Below are 22516 nucleotides of genomic sequence, written 5' to 3'. Positions count from 1 at the left end.
AGTAAAGGTTTTAATGCTTGCTGATAGAGACATTACTCTTAAAATTCTTCAGTTTCTTTCTGAAGTTCTTGGAGAGAAACTTGGTTAAATGTGCTACCTCAATTTAGGATTATGTTTTAATTTAGTTTTGGATTCATGCAAATTTATGGACATCTCTTTTGCACTTAAAGCTGGGAGGAGAACATGGGTTTTTATATGTGTCAAAAGCCTTTGAGACAAAAATACAAGATTTTTCTCAACTTGAATATTACAGAAAGTGACTGTAAACTTTAGTGGTATTTGGGAAAGCAAAACACAAAAATTATTAGCTTACAGTAGTCCCTGCTAATTCCTGGTATTTACTGTGATTTTTGAGACCTATTTAAAAATATTTAATTAGAAACCCAACAAAACACACCTTTTCTCTCCTAAGATGAAAATGGCGCTTGAGGTTACTCATGAAGTCCATTACCATGGAAATTTCAGAGACTTAATTCTAGCAGTTGTGTCCCAATGACAGTGTCTTGCCTGCATAGTGTTATTATTTTGAAGTTCTTCCCTTGTCAAAATTGGATCATCCTGTTGCTAAATCAAAACTCCATAATAAATTTTTGTTATTTTCAGAGGTGCTAAATTTGTCCTGTTCACTTACATGTGTGAAAATGATGTAAAGATTATGGCATTTTTTTAGAAGTACATACGTGGAGAACTTACATTCTTTAGAGATAATGAAGCCTTTAGAAACAGCTCAGGCCTGAAAACTCCTCCAGCAGACTATGCCAAAGTGTGAAGTAACGTGTGTGTGCGTGTGAGAGAGAAATCTGTGAAGGGCTTAAGCACCATTGTGCTCGCTCGCTCACTCACTCTCCTCTCTCACCCCCTCCCTTTCTTTTCTCTTTTTTCTTTTTTCCCTTTGCCTTTTTTCTTTTTTCCCTTTGCCTTTTTTCTTTTTTCCCTTTGCCTTTTTTCTTTTTTCCCTTTGCCTTTTTTCTTTTTTCCCTTTGCCTTTTTTCTTTTTTCCCTTTGCCTTTTTTCTTTTTTCCCTTTGCCTTTTTTCTTTTTTCCCTTTGCCTTTTTTCTTTTTTCCCTTTGCCTTTTTTCCTTTTTCCTTACTTATGACCAAAATGGCATTTCAGTCCATCTCTGGGAGGGACAGTGTTTAGTGTGCTTGATTTCACCTAGACCACATCAGAGACACTGTCAGGCAGGTTCTGCAAGTGAAATCTTGGGAAGGTATCCCTTAAACGGAAATAACCAATAGGTATGCTTTTCATGGAGGGGGAAAAAAAAAAAATTAAGTGGTTCCTTGCATCTGTTAGCAGTTCTAAGTAATGTATACCTGGGACAATAGGCGGCACAACATACGAATACGTGAGAGGAGGCATTTATCTCAATTATGTCAACCACCTCTAAAAATGCCCCCCTGCCTAATGCACTGGGTTAATTTCTTTTTCAAGCATCACTGAAGCCTAAAACTTATGATTTTATGACTGAGTATTAGGTGGTGTTGGACACTGTATTCCTATTAAAACTGTGCAATATAAAAATACTGTTTTCAAACCCTTGAAGGACAGTATTTAAAAGACAACTTTTGTCAATGTCATCTTGTTTGTGTGGAGATGTAGTTACCCTAACATCTGACATTTTATAATTTCATTGAACATAATTTCATGAAAACGCAGAAAGTTAATGTGAAATAAACGCTATATACAAAGTCTATTTTCTTTTACTAGAATTTTTAGCCTTTGATACGTAGTGTACAATATGCATTGTATTACAATCTGAATTTTTCAAACTATGTTAAAAGTGGAGGTCAGCTAAAATGGTGCCACACAGATTATGGATAAATGGATGGAATTAAGGTAATATTTTACTTTTCAAAGTTACTTTTTTTTTTTAATAACATTCAAGTTTGTAACAACTTTTTAAAAATACTGATTATCATTCCAGGGAAATGTTTTATATATATATATATTTTTAATAATATTTTGTTGATTCTGGTTTATTTCTTTTTTGTTTTCTGCAACATAAACAGAAATCAAATTTTCAACAGGATTGTGAGAATCTATTCAAAATACTTCTCACTTTTCTTTTGTGGAATGTTGTGTACTTATGAATAAGATAATCTTGTTTATAAGACAAACTAACAGTTTATCTAAAAGTTTATTTACCTTTCCATAAAGAATGGATATTTTTTATTAGTATGTGGGAACATACAATTAGAAAGTACAGAAGTACACTCCATATTGCTGCTTCCCATCACTGGTGGTTGGACTTCTTATGAGAAAGATGATGATTAAAAACATTCTGCACAAGCTGCCACAAGATTTTTATCCATAACTGGTTTAACTACAAATATGCTGTTTCTCAAGTAATGCAACTTGTATTGCGCATAACTCTTTGCGAGCCTGATTCATTTACCTACGTTGTGCAGTGGAGTAAGGGATGATGTCACTGAATCATTCACAGTTTTAAAAAGCATCAGTGGGTGAAATAGAAATAGATAACCACAGTAATAAAAAAATGACCAGAGATAATGAGTGTATTTTAGGAATATGTATTTAGAAATTAATAAAATAATTATTTAAAAAATCTAAAATGTTTCAGTTGTGCTTGTAGGTAACATTTGATCATTGTGAAATACTAAGGAAATGTTACCAAACAGAGAGTGATACCGAGTTACGTCTTGCACAGAGCAGAGCCTCCAGTGTGGAGGAGGAGGGAACACCCAAAAACCTTCTATAGAGAAGGTCCCCCCCTTTCATAGAAGGGACCATCAATCTGCAATGAAAGTCCATCCCACAGGCACAAGGAAAAGTGTTTCCAATACATTATATGCAGACACTGTGAATTAAGGTGTAGACAGCGTGTTGATAATTGAAAATTGTGGGTTAAACCCGAACATGTATCAAGTGAAGTATGAATGTAAGATTTGTCTTTCAGACTGTGTTTTAGGGGATGTGGATAGATCTGTAAGAAGGTAAATACGCTGTAAGGTACTTACTTTTGTGGTCAAGCTTTTCTGCATCTTTTTAAAATAAACTTATTTTTTCCCCTTTTGATACTTCTCTTTGCTAGTCCTTTTTTTCATACATGCTTAGGCTTATAAACAAATAATTGTAAAAGTGCTTTTTGATGCTCCAGTAAAATACAGACTTCATGTAAACAGATATAAGAACAATCAATCTCAAAAGAAAATGGTTTTACAAACTTCTTAAAATTAAAAAATATATTAAAAATATTTAATTTTTACTGTTTGATTTGCTGTCATTAAACTACTCTCATCATATTTGCTGCACATCTTTTATGACAGTAGTACTTTGACTTGCAGTTTTTCCTAATTACTTGAGCATTGGTGGTCAGATAAAAGGTGGATAATTTTTGTTAAGGGAACAAAACTGAAGGCAAGATGTGGTTATACATCTGAATTTACCGCTGTACTGAAATTATGCATTTTTCTTGTTAACAGATTGGATTGTTTTCAGATTCTGACTTGCCTCAGCACTGGCATAACTCTGGAGATGATATTTGTGTGGGATTCACTGCACTTTAGCCATATGTAAGCTGGATTTCTACTAGATGTTCGTTCTTTAAGCTGGTGGTTTGATTGGGAGGCACTGATGCCATGCATCTAGAGAAGGAGCCATCCCCTGCTAGCACAGGTGTTGGAGGCAGATGGGGGAAATTAATTACCTGCTGGAGTTTGCTGTCTTCCTGCCCAGGCAGCAGCAGTTTAGATAACCAGACCTTACGTGGTGTAATGGGTGGCAGATAGGTGAGATGAATCCCACATCTGCTTGTGTGAGAGCAAGCAGTGAGTCACTATACCCATCCCTTTTTAAAAGCAAGAGTGCTGTAAGTGTGCTGACCTAAGGATGCAAATGAGGCAAGGCTTGTATGGGAAGTAGTGTCGTTCATTAGATCAAACTGATAGAAAAGAAATAGCTAGGGTCTCCGTACATCTTTGTTCTGATCTCTTCCCTTCAAGATAAGGGTTTTCTGTCTCCTCTTTTTCCCAGTTGTCTTACTTGGATTGAATATATTTGATATTTGAACTCTCAGCTATGCACATTAGAAATAGACTGCTGTAATTCAAAGAGTGTCTAGCATAAGAATAGACCAATACTTAAATTAATTTCTTTGAGAAGAGGATCCCTCTAATCTTTATTTCCTTGCCAAATTCTTCAGGTCACATGTGACATTTCTCACTGTTGGCTAAAGTTAAGGTGAACTGTAGTGAAAATAAGTTGTCTTCTAAGCTGGACTGCCTTCTCCTTTGTGCTTATTCCTTGCATGTTTATACATTAAGGATATGTAAGTATTAGTTTTCCAGTTCTTTGGAGGATCTAGCTAAACTACTTCTATTCATTTACCATCTCATGACAATTTTATTGAAAGATTAATATATTTTCTGGCTATTTTGATTTGACAATTTAGTAATTACTCTAGCTGAAAACTAGAGTGATTCATGGAGTAAGTAGATTGGGCATCTTGCGGAAGTTCTCAATGAGGCATGTTTTTCCTGTGGAGGGCTGACCTGTTCACTCCAGCCTATCGATGCAGTTGCATAATCCACCTCATTCAGCTCACAACTATGCTGCCCAAAACAGCGAGGGAGGAAAGATGAGAGTCCTGTTTCTGCCTTGTCATTGCTCTTCCATTGTGGTATATCTGTTCTCATGCCTACGTTATGTTGCTCACCTTTCTTTAGTTTCTGAAATACCAGACGTTTCCGAGTGATCACACCAGATCTTGCTACGGCTTACCTGACTATCACCTTCACCAGTATTAATACTTCCCACCATGCTGTTTAGCCATTTCCCACTGATGATTTTTTTTTTAATCCACCGCAGTAATTTTCCTAGTGCTCTTGTACACTAAGAGCACATTAAGAGATTACATGAGCTTTTCTCAAATTACTCCTTCATTTAACTAAAAATCTTTAGTTGTCTTGTTCTGAAGCCAGGAAGGTGATTTTGCTGCTACGCAAATGGAACTTGTCCTTCTGGAAGAGTTGTGTTCCTGTGACTGCTTCCAAGCGGTCAAGCTTCCTCATGGCTTTTTAGACCATCACTCTTCAGTATGACTAGAGTTTCACCCTCCTTTAGGGATAAGAGAATTTTAGTGCAAAACCTCTGATCTCCAGTTTCTTCTATTTTTCTGAGGGTTGTGGACTTGTCCATTCTACCTACTATCTGGCAGGCTGATTGTGAAAGAAGATCAGTGCATCTCCTTTGTAAAGAAAAGTCTGTTTTGTGGTCTTTCTCTTAAAAGGTGATGTTCCTTCTTGCTTATGTCCTACTGAGTGTCAGTTTTGTGGATTCTAAGTGAGAAAGGTTTCTCCATCATTTAGGCTGACCTTTTCTTTGTAACGATCTTATTTTTTTTTTTTCTGTTTGCTCTTTTTCTCTGCATCCTATATTCTGTTCTTTACACCTTTTGCTATTGCCCTGGCATCAGGATTAGTGTTTTCACAATCTCATATTTTTCTAAGGCTAACTGATCATCCCTTTTTTGGTCCACCTTTGTTTGCTAATTTTTCCTTTTTGTTTCCCAGTTGAACATACTTAACTGTTTTTCTCCAATTCCTTAACTGAACTTCTTTTGCCATATAATCCGTGTCTTCATTTGTCTTGTCCTGTGGCAAACAGTATTAAAGTGACTAAAAATAGGCAATTTTCCTCTTTTGGATTCATAAGTGTTACAGTTCCTACAGGTATATTACATTAGTGTGGAAGGAAAGGTATCTGTAACATTTATGTAAGGTGTTAAGTTATTGATAAAAATGTAATTACTTTGTTTAATTCAGGATTTTAGAAAAATTGGTTTACTTGAAAAATGAAAAAATAGCTTGGGGTGTATTTTTCAGTCTATCCGCACATATTTTATATGGAACCCTGGTGCACCTGGGAGGGCAGAGTGCTGAAGACAGCGAGGTACTAAGCCAGCTGTATTGCTACAAAACAACAAATTGCATCTAAAATGTCCAGGGAAATAATTTGCTGTAAAATTTCCTTTTGCACATCCACCATCTCCTTGGGATCTCTAGGAGAGGAGAGTCATCCTGCTCTTTCCCTTGACAGGTGTGTAAATTGAAGGGTAAGAGAACCTGGGCAAGGAGGGTATTCAAAGAAATGAATCTTGCTCCTGCTGTGCATATAGGAAAACAGGGATCAAAAAAAGTTTAAATGGAAAGGAAAAGGAATATTCTACAAAGATTCAATTAATTACATACAGAAAAAATACTCTGTTCTCTATGGAAGGCATGTGCCTTCAGAAAGAAAAAAGGGCAGTTAAAGAAAGGATGCATCTTCTTCAGTTTCAAATATTACACCTTTGAATCAATGGCAGATAATGTAAATATTTCCATTATTTCAAAACAGTAAGATGCTATTTGCAAGGGATATTAATGGACACCATTCTTTATCCCTGAGTGATGGAAAATACCAGTATGTTATCATGTGTTTCTGATTACACACTTTCAATGTGTTTTTTTCCCTCCTAGAATAACTTTGACTTCTTAGCCCTGGCTTTGAAAATATGTGGTTTTATTTCAGATTCTTTCATGATAATGCTTTTCTTTGATATGCTTGCCTTTGTTCTGTATCTGAGTACCAGCAAGGCCTCTTACCAAGACAGGAAAGACAGAGAAGTATTCTTTTTGCCATATCTCTGATCAATTTCGGCAACTTCACCTATCCAGCCTTTGTAAATCGAACTGCTACATCAAAGAATAAATATAATGTGGATGTATTGGCTTTCAGGTGGTATGGAGAGCATCTATCTGAAAATTTATTCTAATTCATACGGGTTTGGAAAGGATTTTCTGTTTGTTTCCTGTATGGTACCGGGTGTTCAAACTATCTTATCCTTGGTATTGTTATTTAGTATCAAATAGCCCATACCAAATAAAACCAGAATGTATTTTTGGTAACTGAGGAACAGCAGGTTCTGGAGGGTTTAAAATAGATGACATATGATACCAAGAATAGCCCAGTGCAACTTAGCCAACCTGAGAAAACTATTCAAAGAGCAAACCAAAATGGAGGGCAGTTCTATACTCCATGCTTTCACTAACATTTATTTTGCCATTTTTGCTTTGTTTTGCTTCAAACTTTTAATTAAGATTTCCTTGGCTTTGCTGACCCATTTCTATATTGTTAAAGGCAACAGAAAAGAGGCTGCCAGGATAGCAGAAGAGATCTATGGAATAGTCCCAGGTAAAGTAAAAATATGAACACTCTAACATTTAAATGTATGTTTGCTACCTTTTTGTAACTTGAGGATTTAAATCATTGAGCTGCCATGAAATGAGGAGTCTGTTGCTAAGTGCATGGGTGAATGTTTTAACCTGAAGTGCCTTCCATTTCTGGGGTCTTTGCAGTGTCAGTAGGTATTAGCATGATTTAGGTGTGCAAAATATGAGACTCCAACAATTACCCAGCTAGAGTGAGAACAAGATTTGCTCAAGGCACTACGGTAAATAAAAAGATTGTTCTCGGAAGCAAGGCATTCTTTAGCAGGAGTTACAGATGGCTTTACTGCCAGAGAATATTCAGGGAAAAGTTTTAGCATGTTGATTTTCTGAAAGGAGATACTAGGAGGATATAACTAACGACTTCATGAATCTAGGCCAAGAACCCCTGTTTTGTTAAATCAGATGATAAAAATGAATACAGCTAAAATTATTCTGAAAAATATATGGCATGGGAATATATTGTATTTACTAGGCTATTTAGTAGGTCTTTGTTTTTTTCCAAGTGATTTTACTCCTTCACATCACTGCCATAATAATGAGTAGACACGTGTTTGCATGCCCGATAATTCCACTTATTAAAATGACACAGTATTTTAAATTTACTACTAATGAGGATATATTTTCCTACTTGCAGATTATCAGCATTGTGACATCACAGATTTTTATGTGACTGATTTGTTGGGCACTTGCGTCATGATGAATAGTGCCGCCATGAACAGGCACATGAATGTGAGCAGAACATGGGTGGTGCGAGATGGCCACCCAAAGCAGAGAGATTACTATCTGGCCAAGAGAAATACTGCAGCAAAGCATTTTTTACAAAGCCTTTATATACAGGCATGCCTGGGTTATTAATTTATTTGTTATTCTCCAGAATATAATTCCAGTCATTTATTACTGTCATTTTTTTCCAAGTGCCTTCATGCAATTGTCGTCAGACATGTGGCAAACAGCAGTTTTTCCTTCATGCAGGTTCTTACTGAAGTGCCTTAAAGTTTAGCAGACCACAACATATTTTTATGTGCAAGTTGCCATTTGCAAAAAGTCATTAAGGGTGATCTTTCAAAACATAAGATCATGTGATGCTGTTGCTGGGGCACTATATTGGGTTACAGGCGGAGCTTCGCAGCCTTTTCTCTTTGCAGTGAAGTAGCGCAGCAGCAGAGCTGCTTACTTCCTCTGTAGACATTTAAAAAGACAAGGTGTTTTCAGACATGTCACTCACAACTGTGAAGGGAAGATGTGCCCTGTATGGGAACTATATTTGCCATGCGTTTCAGGGAGGTAGGTTGCTGTGGCTAGCATGGAAATACACAGCAGCATGTATTTTCATGGTGAGGCATGTGTGTGCATATACATGCACTGTAAATGCATGTGACGTGTGCTGGCACATGCTATACCATAAGCATGAGGTCAAATAAGGCACTGTAGCTCTGTTGTCTGAGTTACTCCTGAATCTTCCTGCTGTGTAAGGGCCCTGGTTTTTGTCACTTGGAATGTCATCTAACTTTTTGAACTGAGCTTGCCTATTTCAATCACCAGCATGATGAGGAATGTGGGGTTTTTGGATGTTTTCAGGAAAATGTTTCATGGTTCCTCCCTGGTTCTAGCTGAAGTGCACCCCGGTTCACAGGTGACAAAGGGAGACTCCCTTGGCCAAGGCTGAAACCTCTGCTGTGTCCTTGGCCTCACATCCCTAGGGATGTGTTTGTGCCTCTCATTGATTTCTCTCTGCCTCAGGTAATACCTGAAATGGAGATAAATCACACTTTCCATTCTCTCCGGTGTGCGGCATAGCTGAAAAGATTAAACAGGACAAAGGTTTCAAATACAGTGCTCATGGGGTTGCTGTACAACAAAGCATGAATGCAAACACTGGTATTGCTTCTGTCCTGTGGCACTGTAAATGCAGCTGGCTTTTGGAGAAATACTTACTACACACTGTGTCGCGGTATGGTTATCAATTTTAATATAGGACAAGTAAATTTGCTCTCCACTCGCGTTGCAGGGATTTAACTTGGGCTGACTGACTATGCCTGTAGGGAGTAGCTAGGCTAAGGAATTTTTTTTCTTGGCACATGAATAGATTAAGATAAGAAAAAGGGCAAGCTAGCCTACATGAAGGAATCTGAACAAAATGATTAAGGAAGAAAAGTAAAGCCTCAGGCAGGATTTATTTTTCCATGTCTTTTCTGAAACCGTCCAGTGAGGAGGAGGATGAAACCTGTTACCTGGTAGCCTGAGCTGGAGGATATTATTTATGAAATTGTCAATTCAGGAAATGAAACTGCAGGGACATGCCAGAAATCATTTGATGAACAAGTCATCCCCGCATCTCCCTGCTATGAGTCTCTTAACGAAGTGCAAGAGAAGCTGGAATACGATTTGTGACAAAAGCTCTCTAGGAAAGGCAGAGGCTTAATAGGGTTTTGAATAGGAGAACTGCAGGGCTCTGAAGTCCCTGGGTGAGTTCCAGCAGCACTAAACTCGTGGTCTTTGCTGAAGCATGATTTTAGCTGTTTTTAAAAGTTGTGCCAAGAAGCTTTTGTTTAGGTCCCTTAGTGAGCGGCCGGCCAGCTTTCTCGGGAGTGCTGAGCTGCTCTGCTGAAATCAATTTATCAAACAGTTTCACTGCTGACCCCACACTGATTTCAGTCCCTATCTGCATTTACGCACAGCTGTTTTCTCCCCGTCCTCCCAGGATGTGCTTTTGCTGCTTACCTGAATTAACTTTCATGCGTTTGCTGTTTCAGGCAGCTGGGCAGACCGATCCCCTCTTCATGATGCTGCCTTCCAAGGACGGCTCCTGTCTTTGAAAACCTTGATTGCACAGGTAAAAGCCCACAGGTAAAGAAAAGGTTGGGAAGCAGCCTAGTTTCTGTTGAATTGCATCTGTGAGTTGGTGAGCTGGTAATAGACTGCTGCAGGGCGTAAGATATACAATTCTATAAATAATATATCCGCGTGCATGCCTTTGGGCATGTATTAGTTTGCTTAGTTAGGATGCTGGGGACAAGCCCAGGACAAAGACTGTTACAGCTTGCTGTATGATAAACAATGATCCTTGGGCTCTTTTTCAATGCTAAAAGTGCAAACTGGGTGTGAGGAGAATAGGGACAATATATATATCAGCTATTTAATAGAATTGGTTGGATGCTGTAAAAGTATGTCTTGCTTTATAAAACAGCAAGCGTGGTCTTCCTAAAGAGAGAGCTGTCAGCCTGAAACCCTCTGCTCCAAATGAAACCGAGAGTTGAGGCAACAGAAAGAGAGGAGGAAAGAATATACCAGAAAGGACAAGAAGCTGGATATGAAAGTGGGCAGCTGCAAAGGGCCAGGTTATGATTCTTCGTGCTTTGCCAACCATCTTCCTTACCACCTTCGCTAAACTCAGTGCCCTCATCTGGCACAAAAGAGCAGCTGCCCCCCCCTCAGTCAAGACAGCTGCAGGGAAATTAATTTCCCTGAGTGTAAGTTCTGTGACTTGGACATCAGACTTTTTATATTTAAGGTAAATAATTTTTACCAGTGAGGCCACAGCGCAGATGGACAACATCCTCAAGGAGTGGAGCTGCCAGTGTACAAGCCTCTGCTCCCGACATCTCCTGAGGCATGCCTGCAGCTATAAGAGGTTGCTGTTTACAGCCAGTTTTCTCCCTCCTGTTTGCTGATCCCTCTTTCCTTCACCTGCTGATATCAAATGATTTTATGGAAAAGGAAGTGATGGAGGTTAGAGATAGCAAGGAAGATGGCTCATTCATTCAGGGCTTTACTGGTTTTCTGACCCCCTCTATCTCCGTTTATGATGAACTTACACCATCTTATTAGTGAGGGTCACCCAGTGCTGTGGTTATACACACTAGATGCCCTGGTTATACACTGGTCATGGTTATACACTGGAGAAGCACCCAGTATTGTGGTTATACATCATTTAATTAATTCACCCTTTCTCCTTCTCCCAACGACATTTAATTTTGGGAGTGAAGGATGAGGGTCCTTGCTGATAAAAACAGATCAAGGCAGCAATGTCCGTAGAGAGTGAATTGGAGTTGACTCACCCCGGCTTGATAAATGTAGGGACCAAGCTGTTCATGGAACAGCATAATCATTGCTCATTGCTTCTAATACACTTACACTAGTAGCCTAAAATTAAATATGGATCTATAGAGTATACGTGGGACACTCAGAAGTCTCTGCCATAGGACTATAGCTTTCAAGAAAGCTGGTGAGGCTTCTGCTCCCTGGGGGATGCCTGGACATAAGGGGACAGTAGAGCGCTGGAATTTTAAAAGAGCTCAGGAACTCACCAATGCCTGTTCCAGCACCGAAAGAAGAGTTTGTTTTTTCACATACATTGGGAAGAGTTTATAACCATCTGAAAACAAGGTTTAACATGAGCAGTGTTTGGCAAACAGCTATAGTAAGATCTATAACTCGATCCCCATTTCGTAATGGAAGGGATTGCTGTTTTGCCCAAGACACCAATACTTATTCTTTCACATGCAAAGACTGAATTTCATTTTTTAAATATACATATCTGAATAGTGACTGAGTATAGCTCTCCTCTTCTTATCAGGACTATCTAGAAGACATTCCTCTTGAAGGAATATGCTGATCATTAAGTATGAAACATCTATACAATTAGAAAATGGTATAATCTCAACATTTTTTCAAGGTTTTATCTATTCCCCTGGCACTGATGTAACATATGGGAAATTTTTAGCGACAGCTTTTATGTTAATAATGCTTTCATGTAACTGAAAAACGATTGGTTTTCTGTCACAGCATTTCTACCTTAAAGTGGTTACAGTGGTTGCTTTTAATGCTCATTGTATGGGGACTGGTGACTTTTACAGTGTTGCATTGCTCACAGATACTTATTTCTGCCCATCACATTTGCTACTGCCTACCAAAAAGTGCATTGCTGCCATCTTGTGAGCTGCCTAGCTTATAGCACATCAGGTAGAGACCAACTCTTACAAAAATATAAGACATTAAGCGGAAAACGGAGCTGCTTCCAGACCTGTTCTCACACCTGGCTGTGAAATCTTAATTACCAGGAGATTTAGCTGCATTCTGGGGAGAATACATATGACAATTGCTTCCTTCTTTGTGAATAAGTCTGGTTTCTATTTGCACAGGAGTAGATGTAAGAACTGTCATTTAGGCTAATACCTGTAATGAGGCTTTTGTAAATCACAGTTCTTTCTTTCCAGTGTAAAACGTTTCCTGGGTGGTCAAATAAGAGGAAGAGATTCATGGGTGGGATTTGTCTCATCTATTTTATGGGTCTACCAGGTACTTACCACCTTTGAGTGAAACACGCTGGGCACCCCGTATAGTCAGTGGAAGTATTTTTAGAACACCATTCTGACCTACTAGAAACAGCTGCTTTATCGCGGGATGAATCATAACCCAGGGGAGCCTGTTTCTCCCCGCTGAAGGAGCTGAGGGTTCCAGATGAGCTGCTGATACCTGTGCCAGAGGCATCCCCATTCGGGGAGGCGAATCCCACCAGCTGTAGCTCCTGGTGCTGGACTTAATATGGAAGGCAATGCCACCCTTATGAGTTAAAGAAACGCTATGTCTTTCCTGCGATTGACTGTGCATTGTAAAGAACTAGAAATAGAAGGCATAGCTTGTCCTTGCTTCCTCTTTAAGCCTTGCACCAGCTGCCATCTTTGGGGACGAGCACCGGGCACTGAAGAGCATTAATCCAACGCGTGCACCTTCCCTGGACGCTCACCCAGCGGCGTGGCTTTCCCCCGCCACGGTCCGACTGCCCTTCGCACCTGTGGTGGCCCTGGGGGAGCCGCGTGGTTTGGGCAGGGCTTTCCCCTTACGCCCCTCGCCCTGCCTTGCAGGGTTATGACGTGAACCTGGTGACGACAGACCGTGTGTCGGCTCTCCACGAGGCCTGCCTGGGCGGCCACGTCGCCTGCGCGAAAGTGCTGCTGGAGAACGGCGCTCAGGTGAGTCCCGGGGACGCCAGCGGGGACGTGGGTGCCCGGAGCACGGGTGCTCCCTGCATCAGCGGGGGTGTTGGATGGGCTGCCCCTGGGGCAGGGCCAAGCTGCGGATGGACAGGAACATCCCGGGCAGAAAGGGGAAAAATAAAAGAGTGCATTGTTTCCGTGGGTGATGGATTTGCCTTCCCTCAGTAGTTGGAAGAATAACCCCATTATTCTGTTTTGTTTTCCCTCTGTATGTGAAACGTAGTCATGATTGATGGAAAAGGAATGAGAGGTGCTAGGTGAAAATAACCTTGAAGAAAATGACTTATTCCTTTTTTCCCCTCATAACAATCACTGGGATTGCCTCTGGTTTTCTGTGGGGTGGTTTGGGAGTCTCATGTAAGTAAAAATAGATGTGCTTAAAGCAATGAAACATTTTATCTGCTAATAAAATAACATTTCCCCCAGTTGGACCTAAGGTAGAATACATGTTAAAAATGGAGATACAGGGATAGATGAAATATATAAAAATGTATTTCATTCAGCTGGGTTTTCAAGTACAATTTATATGGCAAGAAACTGAGCAACATCATAACAGGCTATCAAGCTATCCTCTGTAGAAGAAAATACATTTGTTAAGTTCCTAAACTGTATGCCAAATTTCAATCCCTTAGAAAGATGAAAGGAAAACCCCTTTCTGCTCAATTTTACTTGATTTTGGTATATTAATGGCATTGCCTTTTTCTAACTCGGAGAAATCATCCCTGAACTACCTGTTGGTTTCCTGAGAAATCAGCCCGTTCCTGGTATAATATATAGCTCTGGTGTTTTTGAGTTTTTGCTTTTCCCTGCTCTCTGTTCATAAGTAAAGGCAACAGGCCATTGTCTAACTTCTGGGAGAAAATGTGCTGTTCTGCTGCTCTCCTTTGTTGCTGTGCTCTTCTTTATTTCCTTTTTTTTAGCAAACCATTTACTCCACAACAGCTGTCTTGCCATTCTTTCCTCTTTTACCAGTTAAACCAACGCCCGGTAGAGAGGAAAAGCAAGGAAGTAATTTTTATTCTTCACTTATCTCCTTGCTTACCTTAGTTATCAGCTTGCCTGGATCGCTGGCCCTGTTGTGAAATGATGCTGATAGACCCCCAGTGCCTCCAGCAGTTCCAGCCACATCTGCCTGATGAGTCTGGGGGGGAGGCGGGAGGCAGTGATGGGCTGCAGGGCTGCAGCATATAATCTGTCTGAAATACAGATATGCCCAAAGCATATCTATTTCTTTCCTTTTGCTGTTTTAGAAGCCGTGCAGGATGAGGGATAGTTTAGTTCAGCAATAAGCAGGAGCGGCGGAAGATCAAGGAAGAGGCTGGGATCTGTAGTGATGATGCTGTTGAAACAGAGTCTTAGTTGGAGCCTTGCAATTTCAGGAACAGCAAGCTGTATTTTGGGCTCCAAAATCCAAGCAGACAGATGTCCCTCATGCTGTGGTACCTGGTATCTCCCCATACCATGCCGGCTTGCCCACCTCCTGGCCCTGTCATGATTATTTTCCAGCCAGGTCTGTTCCCCCCACTGGTTTTCCATGAAGGTGAGCAAGCAGAGGAGGCACGAAGGAGCAGGGGCTGCCTCCTCCAGTGTGCCGGCCTGGTCTGCAAGCACAGCTTCACATGGGGGCACGTGGTCTTGCACTGGCGGCTGCATGGTTGGAGCCTACAAGTCAGTAGTTCAAATGAACAAGGACAAATGATATCTAGGAAGGTATCAACTGCAGGTGATCCGCTGCTGAATTACCCAGAATAAACCAATAGATTCTTAAACATCGCTGCCTTTCTCTGCTTTAAAGGCAAAATATCTTGCTAGCTAAATTGTGTAAGCTAAGCTGCTCTGACCCCTTTCCGATGAAGCTCCTGTGCTTGCACTAGTAGCAAAGTCCTCTGGCTTCCCCAGTGGCCCAGGACTTTTCCAGCCCTTCTTCTCCCGCCTCTTTCCTCTTCTCCCTGATTTGGAAATCGCACAAATTGCCATGTGCTTGCATAATCCATTACTCTTCAGTGTGCCACAGAATTAAAGACATGCAGATTTGCTGCATTAATTGCCTCTGAGGGCTTGCTGCGTAGTTAAACACAGCAGCTACGGTGCTGTGCACAACACGCGCCAGGGACTGTGGTGTCCCAGTGGAGAATGATGGATGGTGGTTCTTGCCAGGTCTTTACATCGGAGGTGGAAGAGGAAAATTCTTTCCCTATTACACACACACATGCATATGAACACAAACTCTTTCAAGCTCCTTTTCTGCTTGGGATTAAGACTATGTTTCCATGAAAATTTCTTTTGCTGGAAATGTGTTTTCAGGTGAAAGTATTAAACATAAAGTAAATGTTTCCATTTAAAAAGCAAAGCCATTTTCATCAGAGTGTATTCTGGCTTCGGGTTGGTGCAAGCTAGACGGTCATGAATATACTCAAGTTCTCCACATAAAAAAAATTTAAAATCTGCATTTTCTGAGCAACTCTAGGAGGAGCATTCATAGCAGGCATTGGTGCTAGTTACCCAGGAAAGAGGGAAGATCTCACAGGAAAATGTTATATATGTTCTGCCAAAACATGTAACTCTGAAAGTTGTTAACAAAATCAGTTCTGAAATTAAACAAGACAAGCGTCTTTTTCTGATGCATTTCTGGTGTGCCCATGAGGCATGCTGCAAGGGCGTTCCTCTTAAATCGGATTATTCTGAGCGTGTCCTGCTGTTCCAGGTGAACGCAGTCACCATTGATGGGATCACTCCTCTGTTTAACGCCTGCTGCAGTGGCAGCGTGGCCTGTGTCAACATGCTGCTCGAATTTGGAGCCAAGCCGCAGCTCAGGAACCACCTTGCTTCGCCCATTCACGAAGCAGTCAAGAGAGGTAATGTTCAGGCTTTGAGTGAAACTAACAATAACTAGGTGAGGAATACACCTTTTATTGACCTTAGAATATATTTCCCAAAAAAACTTGTCCATAGTGGTATGGATAAATAGGCTTGGCTTATTCCCAGCTCTTGTGGCTCATTGATTGTACCTGGGTGTATTCTGCTCTGCAGCACTTCAGTGAAAGCTCTTCTTCACCCCACAGGTCACAGGGAGTGCATGGAGATCCTTCTGGCCCATGAGGTTGACATTGACCAAGAAGACCTGCAGCACGGGACCCCACTCTATGTGGCTTGCACGTACCAGAGGACAGACTGTGTCAAGAAGCTTTTAGAGCTAGGTACACCTGGAAAAGGGGCTGGGGGAGAGCTGTGGTGGTGTGAGCCAGCGCTGCTGGTCTCTCAGGGCTGCCTCCCCACTGCAAACACTATGGGTTATTTCCACAAGAGGCGTTTGGGCAGCCTGAATCTGTGAGACTCGTTTGAGGCTATTAAAAATTTCACCTGCATTCATGAGGAATTTATGGTTTCCTCAGTAAAAAAACCCCGAATTACAGAGACCTCCCTGAGACTGTCTGAATGTGAAAATAAAATACTTTTAGTTTTCTAGAATGATGACAGGAAGGACAGACAATGCTGGCTAATATTAGTGACCAAAATCAACTCTTGATTATGATAAACTGCCATGCTAAGCATTAACTTCAACGTTTCTCGGCGGATGATGAAGACAGCAGCAAAGATGCTTGAAAGAATAATCGCTGCAGGCCCAGGCACAAGCTATGAGCTAGCATAAATTTTTGCTGTCAGTGCACATTAGCTGATTTACACCTGCTTGAAGCGTGGCCCTGCTGTGCCCGGAGAGCCCAGGGCAAGCATTTCGCATTGTTATTACAATGAGATACCTAAAGGGTGTTTCTTCCCCTGGTAATTAAACTAGCATAATCTAGGTTAGATTTCATGTTATTAACAAATTTACAGAGCATACGGTAGGCTTTGAACATCTAATGGGTTGAAAGTCAATCTGCTCAGTTCTGTCCATTGCAGACAGGGTTTGGTGGCTCAGAGGACATTTGTACAGCAGGTGTTTGCTGCTGTTGAGAGGAATGCGGGAGGCTGTGCGCCATCCATCCCCTTCATTTACTGAGGCTGCTGGTGGAAACGAGCCTGTGTGATGGGGGGTCGGACAGTTCCTGCTGCCTCCCTGTGCTAACTGTGCACTCTTGTTCACTCAAGGAGCCAACGTTAACATGGGGAAGCGATTAGACACCCCCCTCCACGCGGCAGCAAGGAAATCCAGCGTGGAGGTAGTAGTCTTGCTGACGGACTATGGTGCTAACCCGAAATGCAGAAACGCTGAATTCAAATGTGCTCTGGATCTTGCCGTACCCAACAGCAAAGTAGAGCAGGTGCTTCTGCTTCAGGAAGGTAATGGTGTCCTTTCTTCTTCTCTTTTTTTTAAGTAGAACAGTATTTATTTCCTTTACCTAAGTACATTTTCTTAACTGCTTTTATAAGTAATGCCCTGTATAAGTTCTCTTAGCTTCTCTATTGATTGCAAACAGAAATGAGTAAGAGATCTCTGTTTTGTTGCTAGATCTGCCACCAATGTTAGGATATTAGTGGGTAAATTGGTCAATTATTCTGTGCTTTCTTTTCCTGTCTACCAAAGGAAAATTATACTTATTGAGACTCTAAGGATTAAAAACTGCCTTGTGAGTTTATTCATAGATAATATTTTAGTACCACCATGTTGTGCTTGACCTAGTGCCGTGGCTCAGCGTTCTGCTTCCTGCAGAAAAAGCAACACGAGCGTGTGTGCCCTTGGTCACCAGGGGAAAGCAGAGCTATTTGCCAGGTGGCTATTCAGCTTCATGGCACGCAGCTCTTCCATGCAGTTCATGGGGCTGCAATCCCAGCACAAATCAGCAGTGCCCTTTGCAGCTTACTTTCAGCCCTCCTACAATTAATTATCTTTCCAGTCTACTGGAAGAAACTTCTGAGCAGAAATGAATCTAGATCCTCTGGTGCCATTTTCCCCCGGCTGCACCACACGCAGCCAGAACTTGATGCATCCAATAGCAATGTCTCTGGGATATGGACATGCTGAATTAAGCCCCCCCCACCCACCCAACCTCTGTGTTTCCCAGCTCACTGATACCCTGTTAGTCGGTCTGTGTCCCCTGGGTGAATGGTGCTTCCCAGGCGGGCAGTCTGCCGCCTTCCTGGGCACAGCTCGCTCCCCGCCAAGCAGCAAAGCATGATGTGCACAGAGAGCCCGCTTCCAGCTGCAAAATAGCTCTTGGATGGTAAACTAATATTGTCAATGAAGCTCATAGGCTTTGTGCTGGCCCTCCGCACGGAGGTGGGTTTTATAGAGGAAATGAAACATTGGCTTAATATCCTTCTGTCCTACTCCCTTTCTCTACAGCTTTTCATGCAGAGCTTTAATTTGTCATGTCTAAAGCCTTCTGGGAGGACTTGTGCTTGAATGCTTCTGACCTCTTGTGACTTCTGTCCCTGTATCCGAGATGTTCAGGGCTCAGCAATGGTAGGCTGCGTGAGCAAAGGCAGTGCTTGCAGTTGTCCTGCTCCAGTTGCCCTGTGTGACTGAGAGTTTGTGTAGATAAAGAAATACTCCAACATAAATAATTTTATCTTCTTGAACCTTCTTTTTGATTTCCACTTGCAGCTTGTCACCCTCTCCTCCCTCAGTCAGAGGCACTGTAGGCCACTTCAGCTCCTGCTGGCTCTTCACTTTTCAGAAATGAAGTTTCCTCAGTTTCCTCACCTATCCCTTCAGTCCCACTTTCAGATACTTTGCTGGATCTAACATCTGCAACTGCCCTTTTCCACTACTTCTGTGTTTTCTGAGGCCCTTCTGTTTGAAATAAGCACCCCAGGGACTTCTCTTGAAAAGTTTTCTTTCTACCCCCAACTTCTCTGCTGAGGTTACTTAGCTGGCTCCCTTAAATTGCTCCTCTTCCTAGCTATTAAGTGATGTGAAATATAAAATGTTTCTGTTTTCCTAACTGCTTTGGAAGATGGTAGCTTCTTTCTTCAGTTCCAGTGACAGTAGTACAAGTGCTCTTTTCTATATATCCCATATTTTTCTATTGATTTCTTCTTAGAGGGGGCATTATCAGCCTGTTTAGGCTCCTAAATTTTCCTGTAGTAAAAGCACAGATTATGAAGCTTGCTTGGAAGATATAAGGACAGGCTTTTAAGCACACATCTCTACCCATTGCTTGCCAAACACTGCTGTGATCGCTACTGTTTGGCCAGAAACTGGAGGGGCAGGGCTGAGCCAGGGCTCGAAAACTGAGCACCTCTGAGCAGGTGTAAAGGTTCAACCTGGAGAAGCTCCAGCGAGAGGAGAGCGAAGGGGAGGCAGGGACATGTTCACTAGCAAGCTGCGTTTGCACGTGCAAGCATGCGATTGCAGAAGCAACGGAGCCTCATTTCCAGTGGGTTTGTGCCTGGTGTGCCTCTCCCCTGACCTGCGGCGGGGTGGGCTGGGGGCACCTGCCTGGTCACCCCGCGGGGAAGCCACCGGGGCAGCACCGTGGTGTGCAGTGCCGTGCAAGCCACTGCCCAAGGCGGCCTCACCGTCGTCCCGATGAGTCCTCCGACAGCTTTCCTACAAGAGGACTCTCTGACATTTAATAAGAGTTTATCATGTGTGCCAACCTTTTCTTCAGGGCAAGGGAGTGGAAAAAATGCCTCTCAGTTTTTTTTTGTTTTTTTTCTTTTCAATTTTTTTTTACCCTGGGTGCCTTTTTGCACAAAAATTTTGTGGGACTTTTTATCTTGAGACATTTTCCTTGCAGTCAGACTTAATTGAAATTGGATGACACCTTAAGAAATGATTTTGTGGAGCACTGACAGACTGACTGACATTCATAAATACTCAGAGACAGTGTGATCATATAAAAAGGCTAAGTTGCAGTTATTACTTGTGCAGGTACCTGCTGAGACACCAGTGGCTGGAAGAAGCATGTTCTGTATATATGAACAGCTAACTGTATTTCAATATCCACCCAATTATGGCTGGTCAACACTGAGCACTTCTGCAGCTCCCCATGATCCCTCTTGTCTTTATCCTCACAACACTGCTGGGAGTTGTCTTACTACCTGAGCAAGGGCTATGCATCCTGGTGGTCTCTCTCCAGTGCAGAACACCTTTATAGTATCTTAAGTATTTGCTCAAGAAAAGATGCAGAAAAGCCTAACCATGCATGCAGAAAAAGGTTTTTAGTGCTCATAGTTGTCAAATTGATGAACCAATTTTGACAACATAAGCTAAGTATGAACATTAATGTATTTAGCTCTCCCTGACTTCAGCAAGTCATTGTGTAGTGTTTGGTCTGATTTGCAAATCTTGCTGGTGTTTGTTGCTTTCTGATTTATACTGGCGGTGGGGTTGGGAGTCCTTGTTCTTCCCTTTTTTTTTTCTCCCCAGGTCCTGCCAGCCTTGCCCAGCTGTGCCGATTGTGTATCAGAAAGCATCTGGGTCGGTCGTGCCTATATACAGTCCACAAGCTACACCTGCCTGAGCCGCTTGAGAACTTTCTCCTTTATCGATAAGTCTGTGACTATCTTTAAAGAAAGAGGAACAAATGGTTGTTTACTCCAAAACTATTATATCAAAGAAAAAAATCAAAGACATCATTTACTGTCTACTGTGGATACCAAGCATCAGCTGCTATGTGACAGTGTAAATTGAAAACACCTTTTCACAAACAGTGAATGACGTTATGGATACAGTTCCCTCACAGTCTATTACCACATCCATGCATGCCAGCCTGAGAAGTTGTAGTACATGAGCAGCTCACTTGACATGTGTTTATAGATGCACACGCACACATCCACCCACCCACAGACACACACAGAGATTTCCCCTGCATTTAATGTTATATTTATTCCTGTAGTATCTGTGCAGCTTATTCCTCTTGTCTATCCAGTTTCACTGTCAAGATCAAGGCGGTGGCTGTTATTCTTCCACTAGAGTGAGAACGAAAGCCTTCAGTGCCCAATGTCAGCCGTATTTAATATATTGCACATCATTTGTCTGCTTTGACTTCACATCCTCCACCTCTTTCCCATGGTCTAGTGGAGCCGTAGCAACTTCCAGCAGGCTCTGGCTGTCCAGCCACTGAAGTCCCCTCGCCCTGAGCCCAGCTGCCCCCAACACTAACACATCTTGTCCTCTGAAGTGCAAGTGATGTTACCAAAGCAGGTGCGGGGTTTTGGAGTAAGCACACAAAAATGTGTGAAAGTCTTAAAAAAATCCTTCGTATCTTCTAAAAAAAAAAATCCCTCCTAAGCTGTATCACCTGAGATCTGGCTGTGTTTGTTATGTGAATAATTTTTCTTAGCTGAATTCCAGGGCAGAACTGCAGGTGTTTTCATAGGCACAGTAGGTCAGCTTTCAATGTCTGTCCTTTGCGAGGTTTAAAGATAACTAAAGGAATGAGTTGCTGTTCTTCTTTTTGGCTTTACATGCTTTGATGTTTCTCGAGATAAGTCCTCAGACTGTAGAGCAGGAGAGAAGCAGGGCTCCTAAGGATGGTTGTGCATCACTTACTTAAATGTTCTTCTTGATGGATATTGCTCACCAGGATGAGAAGTTTGCAGGCTTGTCTGCTCCCTCATCCCCTACTCCAAAGGCTTTCATCACCTTCCTGTGAGAAGGGATTTTTAGAGTGTTATGACTTTGCCCACTGTAGTATTAATTTAGATATCATCAGAGTTGGTAGCCTGGACACAGCAGAGCTAAAAATCTGCACCTCTCTGAGTTGAGAAATGTGGGATCCAGCGACTGGTGCAATGCCTGTATGGCTCTGTAAAGGTTTGTTTATTTTTCCCGTGGGGGTTGTTCTGAGGGGGGAAATGTTTCTTCAGACCCAAGTTTTGGTAAACTTCTGCCGTGAGACAGACAATGATGTTTCACTAATTGTAGTAAAATGGGAAGTAGAGGTAAAAAGAGAGTCTGTCTCCACTTAGCTCAACTTCACAGGTCCAAGAGGCCGATGACACATTTTCAGGCTATGAGATGTAGTGGTTTCATTATGAGTTATGCATGCTGGTCCCAGTTTTCACTGCCCATACATCTTAAGTCGGGGGAATTGGCCTGCTGGAGCCTGAATACAGGTTGGGCTTCCGGCAGCCTTTTAGCTCCTGTCCTGGCTCCAGCAGCAGCGGCAGCCTCTCTGGTTCAATGCTAATCCTTTAATTTCACCGTGACAGTTTCCATCTCTGGGAGGTAGGTCTAATGTTTCCTGTACTTTCTTAAGATTAATTCAGCACAAGTAAGAGAAATTGTGCTCCCAGCAGTTCATGAGACTGAACCTGCAATGTTACAGCCAAAAAGGAATGTAGTTTTCAGCCTGTGTTTGCACATACTGAATGCTATCAGACGACAAGAGCT

General features: G+C 41.8%; 1 protein-coding gene across 2 annotated transcripts; it reads left to right on the top strand.

The window, feature by feature from the left end:
• The first annotated feature begins 7021 nt into the window (after nucleotides 1-7021).
• On the top strand, nucleotides 7022-20853 carry ASB11 (ankyrin repeat and SOCS box containing 11). 2 transcript variants are annotated; one of them, XM_009818774.2, is made up of 7 exons: nucleotides 7022-7199; nucleotides 9991-10070; nucleotides 13153-13209; nucleotides 15938-16088; nucleotides 16296-16430; nucleotides 17323-17514; nucleotides 20549-20853. In XM_009818774.2, exons 1-7 carry the CDS (start codon nucleotides 7022-7024, stop codon nucleotides 20671-20673), a joined length of 918 nt encoding a protein of 305 aa, XP_009817076.1. In that variant the 3' UTR covers nucleotides 20674-20853. The 2 variants fall into 2 exon arrangements, with proteins under 2 accessions (XP_009817076.1, XP_009817075.1); XM_009818773.2 differs by having other exon boundaries at nucleotides 13102-13209.
• The last annotated feature ends 1663 nt before the right edge of the window (nucleotides 20854-22516 follow it).

This window comes from Gavia stellata, chromosome 1, assembly GCF_030936135.1.
Source record: "Gavia stellata isolate bGavSte3 chromosome 1, bGavSte3.hap2, whole genome shotgun sequence".
Lineage (NCBI taxonomy): Eukaryota > Metazoa > Chordata > Aves > Gaviiformes > Gaviidae > Gavia > Gavia stellata.
This window is presented reverse-complemented; position numbering and strand designations above follow the sequence as displayed.

What these genes read in the sequence shown, in the direction of transcription:
- ASB11 (XM_009818773.2), top strand. Translation starts at nt 7,022, where the DNA reads ATGGAGGGCAGTTCTATACTCCATGCTTTCACTAACATTTATTTTGCC. An exon ending in TGCTGGAGAACGGCGCTCAG is followed by an intron (nt 13,210 to 15,937) that starts GTGAGTCCCGGG and finishes CTGCTGTTCCAG; the next exon opens with GTGAACGCAGTCACCATTGA. An exon ending in GGTGCTTCTGCTTCAGGAAG is followed by an intron (nt 17,515 to 20,548) that starts GTAATGGTGTCC and finishes TTTTCTCCCCAG; the next exon opens with GTCCTGCCAGCCTTGCCCAG.